The sequence below is a fragment of the Ambystoma mexicanum genome, chromosome 2q (assembly GCF_040938575.1).
Source record: "Ambystoma mexicanum isolate Mex_15411 chromosome 2q, UKY_AmexF1_1, whole genome shotgun sequence".
NCBI lineage: Eukaryota > Metazoa > Chordata > Amphibia > Caudata > Ambystomatidae > Ambystoma > Ambystoma mexicanum.
The window spans coordinates 397,401,333-397,420,723 of record NC_090924.1 but is presented as its reverse complement, the minus strand read 5'-3'; the positions used below and the strand labels follow the sequence as shown (position 1 = coordinate 397,420,723).

General features: G+C 47.0%; 1 protein-coding gene across 1 annotated transcript in view; it reads right to left on the bottom strand.

Moving 5' to 3' along the window:
• The window catches only part of USP11 (ubiquitin specific peptidase 11), a 2,050,211-nt gene that overhangs the window by 1,731,761 nt on the left and 299,059 nt on the right, over positions 1 to 19,391 (bottom strand). Inside the window, exon 3 of the mRNA XM_069647415.1 lies at positions 13,607 to 13,737. Coding sequence (XP_069503516.1) covers positions 13,607 to 13,737 — 131 coding nt within the window. The remainder of the gene's footprint in view (positions 1 to 13,606; positions 13,738 to 19,391) is intronic.

The window sequence follows — 19,391 nt, the reverse complement described above, 5'->3', positions numbered from 1 at the left end:
CCCTAGACAACCCCCTAGCTCTTTTGCTGGACTTTTTAATTTGAACCCTGGAGTGAGTGAGACCTTTTTCACACTCTCTCATGTGTTTTGACCTTATTGGATTATGTGTTTCAACTGTTTTTGGAGTCTGACAAACTCCATAGGCATCGACTTTTTGTATGGTGACAGCACCTTCAGTGCAGTGTCACAGAGAAATCCTGTTAGATTTCTCATAAGGTTTATATACCTTTTCTTGTGTGAACTACCGTTCCCAACAATAGTAAAGTGCAATTGACTTTACTTACCTTTTCTCTTTGTAGGTCCAACACACCATTTTATGTGGAGTGCTGGGGGGTTTCCTGGTGCCCCCTTATCCTACATTCTCATGTAACATTGTTTATGTTACCCTCACTACTTTAAATGGCTGGTGGCAGTGGTTTAATTTTCCTTCCATTATACTTTTCTACCGCAGGCTGAATCCTCAGCTGCAGTACAGCACACAGGGGTGACCATTTTGTCAAAATGGCCCCAGTCTCCTTTTTGCCATTTTCTGTTTCTGGGGTCTCTCTTGGGTTTTACTCAGTGCGTTGAGTCAAGTTTGAGCCCTTTGTTTGCTTTGCATTTGGCAGGCTGAAGCCCTGAAGCCCGACTCTGGCTCCAGTGTGTCTGAAAAGACCAGACTCGAGGGAGGTTCCAGAAACTCCCCTGTCCTCTGTCTCTAGGAGTGCCTGAATGCAACCAGTCCTGATTGGCTGGCTGGCTGGCTGGCCTTTCAAGACAGCCACCCTGCTGTGTGATTGACAGCCTAGGCTGTGCATGAATGGGAGAAACCTGCTTAAAAGGCGAGGGTTTTGGGACTAGAGACAGAGTCAACCACTGGGAGAAACACACAACAAAGAAACCGTGAACGAAGCCTGCTGCATCCTTCTGGACCTTTGACTTGCCTGGTGAAGCACTGCTGCTGTGCCGAAACTCCTTTTTCAATTCGACAGAGAAGCCCCGGAAGGGACAAATTCTTTGCCTGGGTTAGTGGGACCAACTAACTCTGAGACGAACGTCACTGGACCATCTTCCGTAATTGGCTGTACTTCTTCACTGCTGCAAGAACTGAGTGCTAGAGATAGAGAGAGTCGAGTGCAACGTCTCAAATCCAGCCAGATGCTCCAGGAGTCTAAGGACCCTCAAGAAGCAGGATGACCAGAGCTCGAGTTCCCTCACCAGACTGCAGGACCCAAGGAGTAAAGGAAGCTCAACAGGTATCCAAGATCCGCGACGGTGCCGTTTACCGAGCGCTGAAACCGCAAAGTGCCGCTGAACTGAAAAGAGCACGTAGCTGCCGATGACCTCCAAACTACTACCGCAGGTACTGTGTAGACTTGGGGAACTTACCTCTGTCTTTTAGCTGTGCTCTTCTCAGTTGAGACCTGCATTGTCTTTACTTTGGAGTGGATTCCTTTCACAGGCTTCACAGCTTGTGACCCTACAAGTGATATTCTACAAACTAACTTCGTGCAAGACTTATCCAAGAACTGCCTCAGCAACATAGACTGTGTTCCAATTGACTTTGGCTGTCCTTGCTCCCTGAAGACTCTTCTGGCCCATTGACATATTTCTGTCCCTCATAGGTGGTAACTTGTTTTAGACTGTTATTGCTGGGAAAGGCGGGTCTCGATTTCATTGGAAGATTTAAGTGTCCTCACGTATACTGAGAACCCATAAACTTTTTCCTTCCTTTAACCCTTCCTTTCTACAACTAGTGTGATATATAAATGCCATTACTGTCCTTGTGATTTAAGTCACCGCAGGGTGTAGTAATTGTGTAAGAAGCATATCCAAAGATTATCCACTAACTTGTTCCAATTCTGAAAAGTATTTTTAAAGTATATTTTACTGTTACACAAATTGCCTTTTTAAAGAATGCTTATTTAAAATTATGTTGAAAGAATAACTATTTATAACTGAAACCTTGAGTGCAAGTGTGCAGCATCGACGGACATGGTAGGCACAATCTTGGGTACAATTAGCCATGCTAATAACTAGAAACCCCTAATCTAGGTGTGTTTAGATCTGCCATTTGTGAAACAGGCCTCTCTCCCACTATTTAGGAGTCTCACATTTGGGTGTGTTTATATCTGCCATTCTGTGACACATAGGCCTCTCCCACCATCTAAGAGTCTCAAAACTGGGTGTGATTAGATCTGCCATTTCGAGAAACATAGCGCTCTCTCCCACTCGCTAGGAGTCAATTGTGAATGTGTTTGTCTCTCCCATTTCATGAACCATATGGCTCTCCTGCTGTCTAGGAATCTCTAGTTTAGTTGCGTTGTCCTCGGGTCTGCCATGCTGTTTAGCCTAGGCCTTCTCCAACTGTCTAGAAATCTCGAACCTAGGTGCGGTCCGATTACTGCCTACCAACCTGTGGGGCTTAGACCTCTAGAAAAACTGTCTGGGATCCCTTAACACTAAAGGCATTATCACTATAAACCACTCTGATACCAAAGCCTTCCTGTGAAACCCCGCCAGACTGCCCTGACCAGGTACCATAGACCGGGTAAAGTACACATATCTAACGCTATATCCCAGTTGGAGGTGCACCTCTCAGGCACAATCTGCCCTTCCCACCCCACTAGACAGACACCATGCCACACACTGGTCAGAGCAGCACCATGGCGCAGAGGTAGCCATGATGCGACCCACCACAGCCAAACTCAACCACCGCCAACACAGCCCACCTTCCCATCCCAGCACCTCTTCAACCCACAACCCTTACACCTCACCGATCCCGCCCCTCCTCGCCAGATCAACGCCCCTAACTCAGACTCGACAGCCCCACCAGGTAGATCCCGCTCTGCTCAATTAAGAGCTGCAAGATGGGAGGGAACAGAGAACATTGCCCCCAGAATTTACCCGACCGCACAGCAAGCTTTATAAACGCCCATCACACATCACCCCCACCACGAACCACCAACCACTCACCCGCACCAGCTGCCCACACCGCTACCGAACACAGAACCTCCAACTCACGCCTCCCCAGTCTGAGCACAGCAAGAGCAGCTCTGGTCAAAACCCTAAGCTCCACAGCCCCTCCTTCTCGCACCCACACCCATTGGACTATCCAAAAGCCAAGGAAACTTTAATAAAATATCTGTTTGAAAAAACTGCAAGCAGTTGTCCGCCTCGCAGTACTGACCCCCTCTCACAAGACAGACCCTGATCAGCGTACTGAGTGTGGAAAAAAGGAAATCATCATGTGGCGCCAATGGCTCCACATACACTGCCCTGACGCAATGTCTGCCATCATTGGCACTCACAGGAGACAATAACAGCCGAGGCAGAGATACATCTTGGCACCTGGTGGCTGAAAGAATTTCGAAAAGCAGCTGACACTGGAAGACATAAGTTGAGGAATCTGTGAGAGGGAAGGAAACATTAGCATGCTCTTTTCTTGGACATGGCATCTGGGTGGCCCATGATACATTTTCAAGTAATAGAATGGTATGTTAACACCATGAGCCTTTTATACTGTGCCAAGTCAAACTCTTAGTATTCTCAGAGAACGTAGGCTTCTGTTTAAATTGGCATATTGTCCCCCCTCCTCCCAGAGGGTATCCAGACAATCCGCTAGCAAGCCTCAGACTTGTGCTGCTCATTGAGAAAGCCTTACTGCTCATCCTGGGCAGACTCAAGACCACCAGGCACTCTCACAGGACAACAAAAGCAATCATATTGTTACGAAGGACCCAACAATTGAACAAACAAAGCCCTAAAAAGCCCTGGTCCAATCTGATCTGCAACTAAATGAAGCGGCTGCACTTTTCGGCAACACAATTCAATTCACCTTCGCTCAAAGCCAGCACCTTTGACAGTGGATATTTCAGAAACCTGCAGTTCTTAACTGGTACGAGAACTTCAACTGCACCAATGGAGGCAAGGAACCACAGACAGACTTCCAGGCATGCATGCAACTAGAGTGTGCTGCTTGCAGCCAAAAACATCCTAAGATTTATGGCATCAAGGTGTCTTGCATTTAGATCTTCCAGAGGTACCTGAATATCACCAAAGCAAAGCCTGATTTTTAACATTGGGCTATTACTTAATAGTGTACCACAGCCTCAGAACCAGTATCCCGCCCAGCCCATCAGAAGCCAGCCCATCAGAAGCCAGCCCATCGATTTGTATGAGACGCTACCAGATGAGCAGATACAGGTTCCAAAAGGACCATGGGGTCCTACCAGCCACACTTTGCACCCAAAGAAACTGGTTCAATTCAGATATTTCCTTGATCCAAACTCTTAGTACAAGGCTGTACCGCCTGAGCTTGTGGTAGAGTAGACAAAACAGCAAGGCTTATCTTAGGAGGGAGAGAGGGCCGTAAACCAGTATAAATCTATAACACAAATCAATCGAACACTGACAAGAGGAAGTATTATGAAAAATAAATATTTAAAATACAATTAGGCCAGGTTATGTCTTGGGGTAAGTACTGGTCAAAGTCAAATCCATTAGAAAAAAACAACATAAGGCTTGAAGGTACACAGACCAAAGCATATAACCTTATTTGGAACACCCAACAGTAATTCTAGGGAAGTAAAACCTTTTTAAACACATTCAGTATAGGGCACCTATTCTCGGGGAGTAAAACTAATGGTTACTTTCAGTAACACCAAAGTAGTAGACCTTAACAGTTGTAATGTGATGCTCGGCAAGAAATCACATAAGTCAACCCGACCATATACGTTTTGTGAATAGCGGAACGCTTATTCTAGACAGTAAAAACCTAGCACTACTTTTGTGATTAGTTATACAAGGTGAGTAAAACCGAAGGATATAATATTCAATCACAGGTGCTTTTCAGATCAGTGAAACACAGATTGAGATGAGCAGTAACGCTTGAAACTTATTTTACAATGGCACACAGCTAACAAGGTAAGTAAAACCCATATACTTTTTAAAGGAGCCATCAGCAACCTGGGGCAGGTGTAAACTTGCGACTGTTTTTGTGGCCGTCAAAACAGAACAGGGAAAGCAAATCCCAGTGTTACTCTTTATAAATGACTTAAGGTTATTCTAGGTACTCTCTCTTTCGAATGCCTTTCTGCAGGCTCTCCCTCTCACCTAGCCACTCTCATTGTTGCTACTCTCTACCAGCCGCCTGGACAAATTACCTCTTTTCTTCCTTAGTGGGCAGACCTTTCCGCTTCCCTTCTGGCCTCAACCACTCAACTCATCCTCCTTGGTGACCTCAACATACATCTTAATTCTCCCTGTTCTTCAGCTGCTCTCTTTTGTGACCTCTGCTATTCTCTCTCCCTCTCCACCCCCCCCCTCCGGCCCTACTCATTCTGCCCAACACACACACTTGATGTCTTGATCTCCACCAGCGGCCTCCTCTCTACTTCCCTGACCACTCCTCTTTCCTGGGGTGATCACTGCCTCCTCTCCTCTCATCTTTCCATCTCCTCCCCCCAAGCCAAGTCAACCCCAAGACTCCCACCCACATTCTCGGACATCCGGCCTATGAGGCGTGCGTCAATTGAGGCTTTTGCTGCCACCTTCTCCCCCCTCCTCCACCTCAGGCTGACTCACACCCTGACACAGCCCTGTCCTGGCTCTATTCCTCTATCTCTGCTACTCTATGTTCTCGCCCCCGTCATGAGGATCCGTTTGAAGTCCAAAGCCAAGCGTAATTCCTGGTATGACTAATCTAGCTACACTTCAACCTAAGTGTAGGGCGGCTAAGAGGAAATTGAGGGCTTCCTGCTCATCGACAAACTGGCCTGCCGCCTGCTCCAAAGGTAATACCGTCTCGCTGTCCGCTATAAGAAGAGAGGCCATATTCAAGCCTGCGTCTCAGTGGCATCCAACAATTCTGCCAAACTCTTTAAAATCTACAAGGAACTAGCCAACCCTGCTGCAGTCTCCACTCCTCCTCTGGCCTCTCAGGCTCTTTGCAACTCTCTTGCCTCTCACTTTAATTTCAAAACTCGGGGTATCTTGTCCTCCCCTCTCCTCCGCCCCCCCCCCTTCCTCTCCCCTCTCCTTCCCAGCCTGCTGACCCTCCTTCAGGCACCCCCCAATCCCCTCTTTCTCCTTTCCTTTTTTTTCCCCGGATGAGGTTGCTCAACAAGTCTGATCTATGAAAGCCTCATCAAAGCAGGTTCATCCCTGTTCCTCTAAAACCATTAAGGACCACATAGACACTCTCGCACTGGCCCTGGCTGATTTCGGCAAGCATTCCTTTGCCTCTGGATCTTTCCCCTCCGAAGCACTCCCTTGTGCATCCTCTCCACAAGAAACCTTCAGCGGATCCCTCCTGCCCTGCCAACTATAGCCTAATTTCCATTGCTCCCTTTCTGGGGAAGCGCCTGGAAAAGCTGGCCATCTCACAGCTTAATCTACATTCAGACTCTGTTGGCTCTCTCCACTGAACACCAATCTGGTTTCAGAGCTGCCAGAAAAACGGAAACTGCTCTACTGAAGACCCGTGAAGACCTGCTCTCCAACCTTGATTCTAACATTCCCTCTGTCCTCATCCTACTTGATCTATCCTCTGCTTTCGACACGGTCAACCATACCCTTCTGCTCAATCGTCTGACAATCTGGGTATCACCGATCAGGCTCTGGCCTGGCTGACCTCTTTCCTTTCTGATCAACCTTCCTCTCCCGTCTCTACCTGTGGTGTTCCCCAGGGGTCTAACCTCTGGCCCTGGCTTTTCAACCAATATCTGGCTACTGCATCTCCATTTTCTGCTCTAACTTCCAGTGCTATGCTGATAACGCACAACTAATTTTCAGGCTTCCCTCGGACACCTCCTCTCCCTCCCTCATTGCGATTGCCTTATCGCCATTCAAAATTGGTGTGCCGCCAACAAGCTTTGTCTAAATGCCAACAAGACTGAGATCCTCCTCATCGGTACACCCTCACCATCCTTTCCACTCACTCTGGCCAGCTTTGTTTGGCCGTCCTACTCCTACCTGCAAGGCTAAGAATCTTGGCGTCATCTTTGACTCCACACTTTCCTTCTCTGCACACATTTCTGACATATCTAAAAAGTCTAACTTCCTACTGCACCTCTTTAGAGGTACTCTACCTTTCCTCTCCTTCCCCCAGAAACTCATTGTCTCCCAAGGTCTGGTTCTCTCTAGGTTGGACTTTTGTAACAGCCTCTTTCTAAATCTACCTGCCTCCACCCTCCACCCTTTACAACTAATCCAGAAAAGTACTGCGAGACTTGGCCTTGGCCTCAAGCCCTGGGGTCATATCTCTCCAGCACTGAAATCCCTTCATTGGCTCCCAGTGGACGCAAGGATTACATTTAACACCCTCAGTATTGACCACAAGGCTTTCTGGGGCCTGGATCCAAAATACCTTCAACTATCCCTCTGTAAATACATCCCATCTCAAGGCCTTCGTTACTCTACTTCTAACTCCCTCAGGGTCAGTCGTTTTTCAAAGAAACAAGCTGGGGGTAGACCTCTGTCCTCGGCGGGGGCCTCTCTTTGCAACAGCCTCCCGGCCAGCTTGAAACTTGGAGAACCATCTCTGGTTCGAGAAGCACCTCAAGACCTTCCTCTTCGCTTCTGCCTTTGCCCCTCTCCTACCCTCCGCTGCCCTGCTGATCTGTTTTTCTCTCGACACCAAGCTCCTGGCCACCCTTTGTCCTTTGGGCCCCGGTACCTGCTCATCCTCCTGCACTGCCTCCTAAGCCACCCCATTGCACTGGGAACTGTATCTACCCATACAGGCCCCCATTTTTCTTCTGAACTTATCAGATGTACCCTATCTGACAAATTACACACTTGCCTATGGCTGTAATTTTATTTTTCGCTTTTATTTGTTTATTGCACTTATTTATTTTGTTTCGTTTGTGCCGCACTTACCACTCCCCCCTCCCTCACATTTCCTCCTTTTCCATGCACTTGAGCATTCTTAATGTCATTGGGCCTAGTAAGATCGTTGTTTTTATTCTTCCTTGTTCCCCCTACCTTTGCTTGGTCGCGCTCTGAAACAGTTGTGTATTGAGCGCGATATAAATAAAATATATCATAGGTAAAACCTAATGAAGAATTATTCTGGACAGGCAAACAGAACGTCAGGGGAAACGAGACCCAGTTGGGAAACTTGCACATTCATTTTCTGAAAGAAATCGTTAAGTGAAGCCAACAGCATTACTTTTGGGGGAAAGGGGCACAGCCAATTCACAGGTGAGTAAAATAACCTTATATCTACTTTTCAGAATGGCAGAACATTTCTAAGGTAAGTAAATCAACCTTATATATACTTTGCAAAAAAGTTACAACATACTGTCATATAATGTAAAGACAGTTTTGAATCCTCTAATGAAATCCAGATAAGCCTTTCCCAGCAGTAAAACTGTTCAACAAATTACAACCTATGAGGGGATAAGCAATGACAAAAGCCAATAGATTCAGTCAGAAGGGTGCCTTTAAGAAACCAGGACAGCCAAAGCCAAATGGACAAAGTCAATAGTTCTGATACACTTGTTCATGGATAAAGTCTTTCACAAAGTCAGATAGTTCAGAAAAATCACTGGAGGAACACAAGCTGTTAAGCCGGTGCAAAGGAAGTTGAGATCAACTCCCAAAGTTAAGCAAGTGCCCTTCTCAAGTGAGAAAGCACAACTTATGGCAATAAAGGTTAGTTCCCCAACCCCCTCTCTGGTTTGAAAGTGTTCCAGCTGGATTCCTCCTTGCTACAGACAAGCAGATTCTTGTTCTTGTACCTCAGTCGTGGAGACAAGAGGGAGGACTTCTGGCGTGCTCCTGTGGCAGTACTCATAAAATGGCTTCGTCAGCTACGCATTTTCTTAGATTGAACGGCTTTGTGGATTCAGCGTCTTTCCAACAGCACTGATGGAAAATATCGCCCATCAGAGTCTCGTCGTTACAAAGGTCCAGCACTCTGGTGAGGGGACTTATTCGGACTTGAATCGTGTCTCTGGAGTTCCGGCAGCATGCCCGCAAAGTTATCAAGATACGGAATTCAGAAGCCCATGCACCGCCAGATGGCTTGAGGTCCAAGGGTATTGGGGTATTGCAGCCCGCAAGGTTGCAGCATGGTGTGGGATGGCTCAAAATGCAAGTCTTCAGTCTAGTGGGTCTCACCAGGCTCTGGGTCGTCGTTTTCGGAGTTCCCAGGTCGATGGAAGGAAGGACGGACTACAGCAGGATCAGGTTAGACAGCAGGCTCTCTGGTCGCTGGAAATCGTCCGAGATGCTTTTTACTTAATCCTCCTCTTCGGTTTTGGTTCCAGTGGTCGATTTGTCTTCAGCTTCAGAGTATTTAACAGGAACTACAGCACAACTTCTGCATTCTCTCCCTGCATTTTACAACAAGGGGAGATCTGGTTGTCCAATCAGGACAGCCAGCCCCCCCACTGGGATTTGTCCACATTCAGGCAAGGAGGAAGACAAAGCGCTGTGGAGTTTTGGACTCCTCTGTCACTTCCTGTCTTCACAGACAGACGGGAGCCTGGGCATGGGACTCACGCAGAAGATAAAAATCACACAAAGGAATTTCCCGCCCTGGATGTCAGGAGAAGGAAGTAGTAAGGACAAGAAACACTAAAATGGTGAAAAAAGAAGACAGGGACCATTTTGGTAAAATGAACACACTTAGGTGCCTTTACCACAGCTGTGCAAACAGCCTGCAGTAAAGGTGCACCAAATTAGTAAAAGGTATCAATGCCAACAGCCATTAAAGGTCAGCTTGTCCCTGTAACAATTGTTTTAGTTTAAAAATGGGATGCATTCCATCTCCCCAGCACTCCACATAAGGTGGGGTGTGCTGGTTTCACCTAATAAAATGTAAAAGGGATCCAAAGATCCTTTCAGCCCTTGGGAACTGTAGTTCTCACAAGGTTAGCCAGAGAAAGTTTAAAGGGGAGCCCAAAAGGGCAACCCAGCAACAATAGACAGTATGTTCAAAGGTTGTCAGAGGATCAAATTAAAAAAGCACTATCGAGAGTCTAAAAAATGACACCCATAAAAAGAGTAAAAGACTGTGTGGAAAAAGGCTCCAACTCACTGAGGTACAAGGAAAATAATCCACAAGTAAAGCAAAATGTTCTGGTGTTGACACAGGTCAGGAAGATTTATCATTACTATGAATATCTTACCTACCCAGTGTCAAAAAAATGCTCCTGGTAGGTGTCAATCTATTCTGGTTCTTTTTGGCTATTAGCAGAAGCTAAATAGCTCCCAACTCCCAGCAATTTCATACACTTTATCATCTATGTGTGGACAGTTTACAGAGATTTCAGTTTCGGTGCCAATTCCCTTTAACCTGAGACCCCAAGCCCTTTTGCTGGACTCTGGACTTTATTTTAATCTCCTGAGTGAGTGGCCCTTTTAACCACTCGTGCTGTTTTTCTGACTGGTATTTTGAATTCTTACTGTTTAATGGAGTCTGGTAAACTCCATAGGCATCTGCGTTTGCATAGTGACACATCACCCACTGAGCAGTGCCACTGAGAAGTACCGTGGACTTCTCTTAATGTTTAAATACATTTTCTTGTGTGAACTACAGTTCACAAGAATAGTGAGATAAACCTTCATCTTACTTACCTTCTCTTTCGTTGGTCTAGCAAACCACACTATGTGGGGCGCTGGAAGGTTACATAATAACTCCTTATCCCACTTCTCATGTAACCTTTTGTTACACTGATTGACTTAAATGTCTGGAGGCAGTGGTTACTTTTGACTACCTTTTGTGCATGGTACTAGCAGGCTGATTTCTCAGCTGCAATACAGAACTCATGGGTGACCATTTTTCCAAAATGGCTCAGTCTTCTTTCACCATTTTTCATTTGTCAGTTCCTTCTGGGCTTTTACTTAGACTAGGTTTGATTCCTTTGTGTGTTTTGCCTTTGGGAGTCTTCCCTGAGGCCTGGCCAGACTCCAGTTTGTCTAGGAAGGCAGGAAGTGAGGGAGGAGCCAAAAACTTAACTGCCCTTTGTTTGTAGGAATGCCTGGCTGAAACCAGTTCTAACTGGGCGGCTAGCTGTCCTTGAGGACTGCCACTCCACCCCCAAGGTGATTGACAATTGTGACTGAATGAATGAAATTCTACATAAAAGGAGAGCATTTTGGGACCACAGGAACAAGACATCCGAAGAGGACGAGGAGAGACGCCAGCAGCACCTTCCAGGACTGCAAAAGCACTGGTGAAGCCTTGCAGCTATGCTGACCCTATTCCACATCTACTGGGAAGATCCGCCAAGGATGACTTCCTCCCCTTAGACTGGTGGGACCCACTAGCCTAGAGACCCACTTCATTTTGGCTTAACCCCCGACTTGCCACAACCTTCTTGGGCTTCAATATCCCAATATCCGGGGTCTCTGGACCATCGAGTGCATTGTCTTCCGAAGAACGAATCCAGCTGAAATTTGAAGGCATCCGTGGGATCCTACAGAAGCAGGGCTTCATCAAAAGTCCCCTCACCAGATTTCAGGATTGAGTGACTGAGGAAAATCCAACCCTGGATATTTGTTCCTTCTTGGTGCAGAGAAAGGCACCAAAACTACAAAGCCACTGAAGTGAGTGGAATCCATTGCTGCCGAGTCCCAGAGGCGTAGACCGGGTAGGGCCTAAGAGGGCAAAGGCCATCCCAAAATCTGTAAATGCCCACTATGCAGTGCTGTGTGTGCATTTACAGATGTTAATGTCACTGCAATGGCCCCAACTACATTAGCTTCAGGACACAAAAGTTAGACACTCCTGGCTACTCCTCTGCCGAGTCCCTCTGCAGAAGCCCATCAAAGGTCCCCCCTTTCATCACCACGACCAAGGAGCAGGAATCGGTCTGCATCACTGCATCAGGAAGGAAGACCGCCGAAAAATGAAAATCTTTAAGGTATTGTGGGGCTTGGGATGTAACTACCTTATGCCATTTTTGGTGCTTCCTGGCTTGGGAAGCGCTGTTTTCACCCATCTATAGTTTAACTCAACTCACTTGTGCAGGCCTTGCAGCTTGTGCACCATCATGTAGGCTCCTCCTCTTGAGCTCCTGGAATTCTTCGAGTACTGACTGTGTGAATAACTTTCTCTGAAGAACTGCATCAGAACTAGAACTATCCACGTCACTTTGGTTATCCTGGTTCCCTAAAGGCTCCTCTTCTCACCCCTATTGGCTTTGGCAGTGCTGGTTCCCAATATGTTTTCAATTGTATGACTTTCTGCTGGGAAACACCTACATCCCTCAGGGAGAAAAGACTATTGTAACAGTTGCTAAAGTGTGTTCCATCTAACTCTGAAACGTTCCCTTCCAAACACAAAGTGTAAAGGTGATACTTATACAAGTGCTATTACTGACCTTTATTGATGTCACTCCGTGTGCTGGAACAGTGCACAGCTAACTGTGTAGCTGTGTAGAAAATAATTACTCACCTGCATTATGGATTCTTTTATTAATTTAATTTCATCTTCCATTCAATGTTATTGCTAGTTGCTGCTTTATTAGTTTGATTTGCTTTGTTTATATATAAATACATATTTAAAAATAATTAAGTGTGCACGTGTTTACATGGATCCTTGTGTTTACTGATTTTAGTGTACTGCTCTACAGCTTGCATTACCCCCGAAAGACCAGATGCAATACTCCGCGGTTACCACTGGATGTCGGACCATATGCACAGCATGTGATTCTAAGCAGATTAACAAGCATCAGAAACCAAGATATAGGTCTTATAGTCCCACACCAGTTGGACTTCAGAAAAACTTACATAACATGGCACTACTTTATTTAATGTTAAGTCTTACACTGTGTCGTGAAATCACTTTTAACCATTCTTAAGAGCTGACCTCGACCGTTCTGCCACTGTCAAATAAGCCTGAGCAAGATTAAGGCCTAACTGGGGTTCAGTGTCACTCACCCCAGGATATAGGGCCAAGAAGAATGGGTTTCCCAACATGAGCATCAGCCCCTTCAAGCAACATTCCTGATTGAGCTACGCCAGACACCGGCACAGCAATTGCAGCCTTTAGGCATAGTCATGTCCACACCCACCCTTCTTTCCAGGACTTTAGCTGGTGGAATAGTTTTAATGCATGTTCAAGGCCAACCACAGGATGAACCAAACCTCTCCTCTATTGCCACAGACCACTAGTTCACTATAGCCCTCTGGCATCACCTTTGAAGTAACTGTCAGTTGTTTTACATCTTTTATGTTGTATGTGACCAATGCCTGGAGACAATAAGATTTGCTACCAAAACCCCATCCATAAGAAACAGCTGTTAGGGTAGTCAATAAGGTAAATGGAGCTGTTAGTAAGTGTCTGAAGGTTGAAATGGACATGGTAACAGATGCCTGTGGTAGGGGCGCTGACCATGTTGACGGTAGGATGCTTAAGGTTCGGGGTGATGTGACACCAGTACATGACAAATTGTTGCAGCATCTTTAATATTACAAAATACTTTTCATTGTTCACCCACAGTTCCCATATTAGTTTAGTAATTGGAGAACTCTGCCTATCCCACAAAATCATTCAGTGATGTGTTCAGTGAAACATTCATCCCTTGCAAAGCCTGGTCTGCTGTAGCCCACAAGAAGCAATGACTTAAATTGCCGGTACATGCATCACAATTACTATCTATGCCTCACTTACCGTACGCTCAACGGCAGGCTGATTTTTCTCCAGGCCATACCAGCTGACTAGTTTCTGCCAGACCTCAGCAGGCACCAACACATAGTCCTCATCTTCTACCAGCTTTTCTTTGAGCCTGTGTGTCTCCAAATCTAAAAGGTGGGGGGAGGAAAATGTGTTTAAAATGGTTTAGCGAACATACAGAAACATGTTCCTTTGTGACAACTTTGGAATCTTCTTCCTTTATTTTACAAACATGACACAGAAATCACTCCTAGACTATGAGACAGTTCAAGGATTTTATTTCTATTTTTGTGGGCCCTATGGAAGTCCCTCTGTCTGCCCATGATCCTCCTCCCTAACCCCTAGTTAGTGCCATCGATTGGTAACCCCTACTGTCCAATAGCCGACAGACTACAGAAGTTTCCCTAAGCGCAGACATCTAAACACCTTCAGGGATTTACCTTACTTTAACAAAAGGATTGTTTTCCAAATGGGGAATTGGGATAGTGCCCAACACTTACTCTGTTGGACTTCGCTGGGTTTGGCCACGCACCTCTGACTTTCTTTGCTGGTTATTACACCAAACCCACCTTGCTCCTCTTCGTACTCTACTGTTGCTCCGATTTCACACCCCTCCTCCTCACCTCTACGCTTCGATGTTCATCCTCCTGCAGTCACTCCATTCCTGCCGCCACTCCGCTCCGGCCACCACTCCGCTCCAGCCACACCTTCCTTTCAACCAGTACATTTCACTTCATAGATACTTAGTAACTCACTGTGCACTTCCACTCAAAACTAATACCACTCCTCCATCCCCCCTCCTGCTGGTCAATTTGTCTACCACCTCAAGCTCCTCAGACCTCACCAAAGTACTCCCACTTCCTGTTGCACAATTTTATATCCCAGCCCCTCTGGTGATTGGTACACTCTCCCTGGCAAATCTGGGTCTGCCTTCCCCACTGTGGAGCATTTGGATGCAGAAAACAAAACAGGCCTTAATCCCCGCCCACTTCCTCATGGTATTCTTCCTTTCCTCTCCTTCCCCCAGAAGCTTACTGTCTCCAGGGCGCTGGTTCTCTCTAGGCTGGACTACTGCAACAGCCTCTTTCTAAATCGGTCTGCTTCTACTCTCGGCAACTCATTCAGAACAGGACTGCAAGACTTGTCCTTGGCCTCAAGCCCAAGGATCGTATCTCTCCAGGACTGAAATCTCTGCACTAGCTCCCAGTGGCTGCGAGGATTAAGTTCAAAACCCTCTGCATTGTCCACAATCTGCAAGGAGCTGGCCAATCCTGCTGCAGTCTCTACCTCTCCTGTCCTCTCCCAGGCCCTCTGCACACCCCTGCACTCATTTGTTCTCTAAAACTCAGGACATCCTGTCCTCTCTCTTCTCGTCCTCTTCCCTCCTCCCTCTACTCCCCGCCCTTCTGTTGCCACCCCTCCTCCATCCATCCATCTCTGCCTTTCCCCGGTTCTGCCCAGACAAGGTTTCTAGACAAGTCTGATCTATGAAAGTCATCAAAACAGGTTCTCCCTTGTTCCTCTAAAACCATTAAGGGCCACATTGACACCCTGGCCCCTGCTTTGGTTGACTTCTGCAACCACTCCTTTGCCACTAGAGTCCCCCCCCCCTGAAGCAACCTCTTGTGCACCCTCTTAGGAAAACCTGAGCCGACCCCTCCTGCCCTGCTAACTACCGCCCAATCTCCAACACTCCTTTCCTGGGCAAACTCCTTTCCGATCGACCTTCCCAGGTCCAACTTGCGTCCTTCCTTTCCTCTATCTCCACCTGTGGTGTTCCCCCAGGGGTCTAAACTCTCTCCCCGGCTGTTCAACCAATACCTGGCACTTCTTGCCCACTGCATTGCTGCTCTCGGACCAAACTTTCAGTGCTATGCGGACGACACTCAGCTCATTTTCAGGCTCCCCTTCTGCCACCTCTTCTCTCATTTCTGACACTGTCTGCTGTCCAGGAGTGGTGTGCCACCAATGATCTCTGCCTTAATGCCAGTAAGACTGAGATTCTCCTCATCAGCACACCTGCTCCCTCCTTTCCTACTGCTTCCTGGCCGGCCTCTCTTGGCTCTGTTCCTTCTCCCACCGGTGAGGCTAAAAACCTCAGGGTCATCTTCAACTCCACACTCTCCTTCTCTCACATCTCTGACATCTCTAAGTCGTCACACTACCAGCTACACCTCCTTAGAGGTATTCTTCCTTTCCTCTCCTTCCCCCAGAAGCTCACCATTGCCAGAGCTCTGGTTCGCTCTAGGCTGGACTACTGCAACAGCCTCTGTCTAACTCTGTATGCTTCTACTCTCCGCCCCCTGCAACTCATCCAGAACAGGACTGCGAGACTCGTCCGTGGCCTCAAGCCCTGGAATCGTATCTCTCCACGACTGAAATCTCTGCACTGGCTCCCAGTGGCTGCGAGGATTAAGTTCAAAACCCTCTGCATTGTCCATAAGGCCTTCTGGGGCCTGGTGCCTCAATACCTTCAAACTCTCTCTTCCTAAATATCTTCCTCCACGAGCTCTTCGCTCATCCGCCTCCAACTCCCTCCGGGTCAGTCACTTCTCCAAGCAACGAGTTGATGGTAGATCTCCTTCGGCTGCGGCCTTCCTTCGGAACAGCCTCCCTGTCTCCCTGAAACTTGGAGAACCCTCTCTGGTTCCGGAAGCACCTCAAGACCTTCTTTGCTTCTACTTTCTCTCCTCCTCTACCCTGCTGAACTCCTGTCTGAAACTGCGCTGGTCACCTGGCTACCCTCTGATCTCGGGCCCAGGTCCCCTCCCCCACCAGCTGCACACCTGCACTGTCTCCCAGGCAACCCCTGCACTTGAGGACTGTTGCGTATCCCTACAGTTTCCCCTCCCACCGCCAGCTCCTTACACTTGATGTCTGCACTCATCCCTGCACTTGCCACAAGCTGGCCGTACTTTTACCTATTTTTATTTATTCTATTTATTTTGTACAGTTGATCCTATGTACTGCACTGCCCCCTCCCCTGCACTTGCGCAATCTCAATGACAACTGGCCTAGTAAGATTGTCTGTCTTCCCTCTGTTCCCCTCCCTTGCCTCGTCACGCCTTGATACACTTGTGTATAGGCGCGTTATAAATGCCATGGAATATCATATTGTATATCTACGTGTTCACTGCGCTGTCCATAACTGCGCAGATGAAAATGTCGATAGCAATTACGGCGTGGCGCAGTGATCAGATAGATCACTTTTGCCCACAATCCTTCAAACCCACATGGGTGTGCCGCTGACTACCTTGTGCTCCTGCGGCGTCAGTTCCTCCCACTTACGTGGGGTGTTGCTGACGCTGCTGGGGCCTTTTTGTTTTCCTGTCCCCGCTTATCGTAATGGTAAACGGGGGACACCGCCGTATCCCCCGACTCCAGTTTCTGCGGCCAAAATCCTCCTGCTCTGCTTAGGCGCAGTATTGGGGATTGGGATTTTTGAAGTGCCCAAAGGTGCAGTTTTCAGATGGGGAGACATTGTAGAGTCGCAGTAATGGTACGGTTCCCTATCATCGACCTCATCACCACCCTCCACCATCTTTCACAGCTCTCCAATCCCCTCGACTGGTTAGAGCATCTGGAAATCCCCATTGACAGTAACACGACACCAGTCAGGCAAACCTATTGGAAACCCTGCAAGTAAGCCTTCAGATCATTCAAGAAATTCCAAGAGGAGACCTCGCCAAACTCCACTTCAGATGGGCTGATTTACCTCCAACAACCAGGACTGTGACTCGCTCTTACTCAACATCACCCTCACAACCAATATCGACTGCCATGCCCAGTGAAACAACGCACCCTCAAGCCTAAAGGCAACTTCGGAAAAGAACCATCAGAAAACAAGAGAAGACTTGGCAAAAATACAGTTGCGCATCCGACCTTGCCCTGCTCAAGGAACTCTGTGCTACATGCAGATGACAGCCAAAACACAACAGCCAAAGCCAACAATGAAAATAGAGCCCTCTTCAAAAGCCATCAAGCACTGCATCAACCCTCAACCCGATCCCAACCCTCTGCCCAAACAACCCGTACCGCTTTCCATTTGGGGAAGCACTGCCATCAACTCATCAATAAGATCAGCATGATCTGCCAACACAGACCCCAAGGCTACAAGTGACAGCACACTACACGATCCCACCTCGTAACATCACAGCTACCTGGACAACTTTCAAGACACACAATATGGATGACCTCACTGTCATTCTAGCATCCCTCAAGGCCACATCTTATACGGACGACATTCTTCCTGCCTCATTAAACCTTTGGATGTAAGAACTCCTCCCTTAAGTGACAATCATTAACAGCTCCCCAACTCAAGCCACCTTCCCCTTGACCCTCAAGACAGAACAAATCCTCCTGCTTCTCAAGAAAACACTGAACCCCGGCGAGCTGAGAAACTACAGCCCTGTCACCCATCTTCCTGTCCTAGGTAAAATACTTGAGAAATCAGTAGCCACGCAACTCCACCACATGGAAGCCAACAACCGTCTTCAGACCTACCAATCTGGCTTAAGACTCAAATGCAGCGTAGAAACGGCTATCAAGGTGATCAACGATGCCTATAAAATCCTTGATGAGGGAGGGCCATCCTTGCCTCCCTGTTCTCCTTGCCCTCTCAGCAGCATTTCACACATTAGAACACCAACACTCACCAACAATCTACATCGTTGCATGGGCATCAGCCAGTTCAAATCATTCTGTGCTAATCACCACCAGTTTGTACAAATTGATTCCTCCAGATCAGCAACTCTACCCATCTCCTGTGGAGTCCCACAAGGATCCATCCTCTCCCCTGTGACCTTCAATCTTTACATGGAACCGATTGGAACCCTTCTCACTCTACAAAATCCACCAATATGTAGATGGCACAGAGCTCGACCACAAGATATGGCCCGTTAAATACATCCACAGGCTCAAGGCCTACCTTATTGATCCACTCGTGGATGTCCAGTGCTTGCCTGAAGCTTAAACCCTCCAAGACAAACATACTGCTGACCACCGAATAGCTGGCCATTCAGACTTGGTTCTCTGATATGCACCTCAAGGGCTTCACCCCCACGCTGGCCACCTCTTTCAAGTCCCTTGGTTTCAACATTGACAAACCTCTATCCTTCAAACTGCACTAGCAAGGAAGACACACGGCTTGGCATCAACTTTCTTTTTGAAATTATAGGATGGCAAGGAATTTGAGATCAGCTCATGGGTTGAGCAACAGTTGCACAGATTATTCAACTAGCAAGCCACAGAAGTAGGTTTGCCATCAGAAGCATTTGGCCATGTGATCATGTACATTTTCAAAAGTGGTCACTTGTCAATATGATGCACTTTTCCCAACAGAATGAAATATGCTTGACACTGAGCTTTAGATACAATTACTTAAACTATATTGTAAAACATGTAGACAATGCAGTGTTGCAATACTGTAATTATGCATTATTTAACAACTTACATTTTAGGAAGGGAATTACAGGACTGTCTTTAAAAATAAAAAAAAATGCAGACATACTGATCTTTGCCAGACAGATTATAGTTGGCTTAATAAAAATATAATCCAGATAACTTCTGGTTTGCAATTAAAAAAGAGAATGTTTCTTGCCTAGCACTCCCACACAGGACTTTGCCAATTGTAATAGTGCAGCAGAAATCAACTCAACTATCTCCCATTAGCCTCTTTGCCCTTGCAGTGAGCAGATAAGAGGGTGGCGGAAAGGGATGCCGTGTGAGCTGTGCTTTCAATGAACAAGGTAGTTTAAATAGCTAGCTGTGCTACACAAGTGAA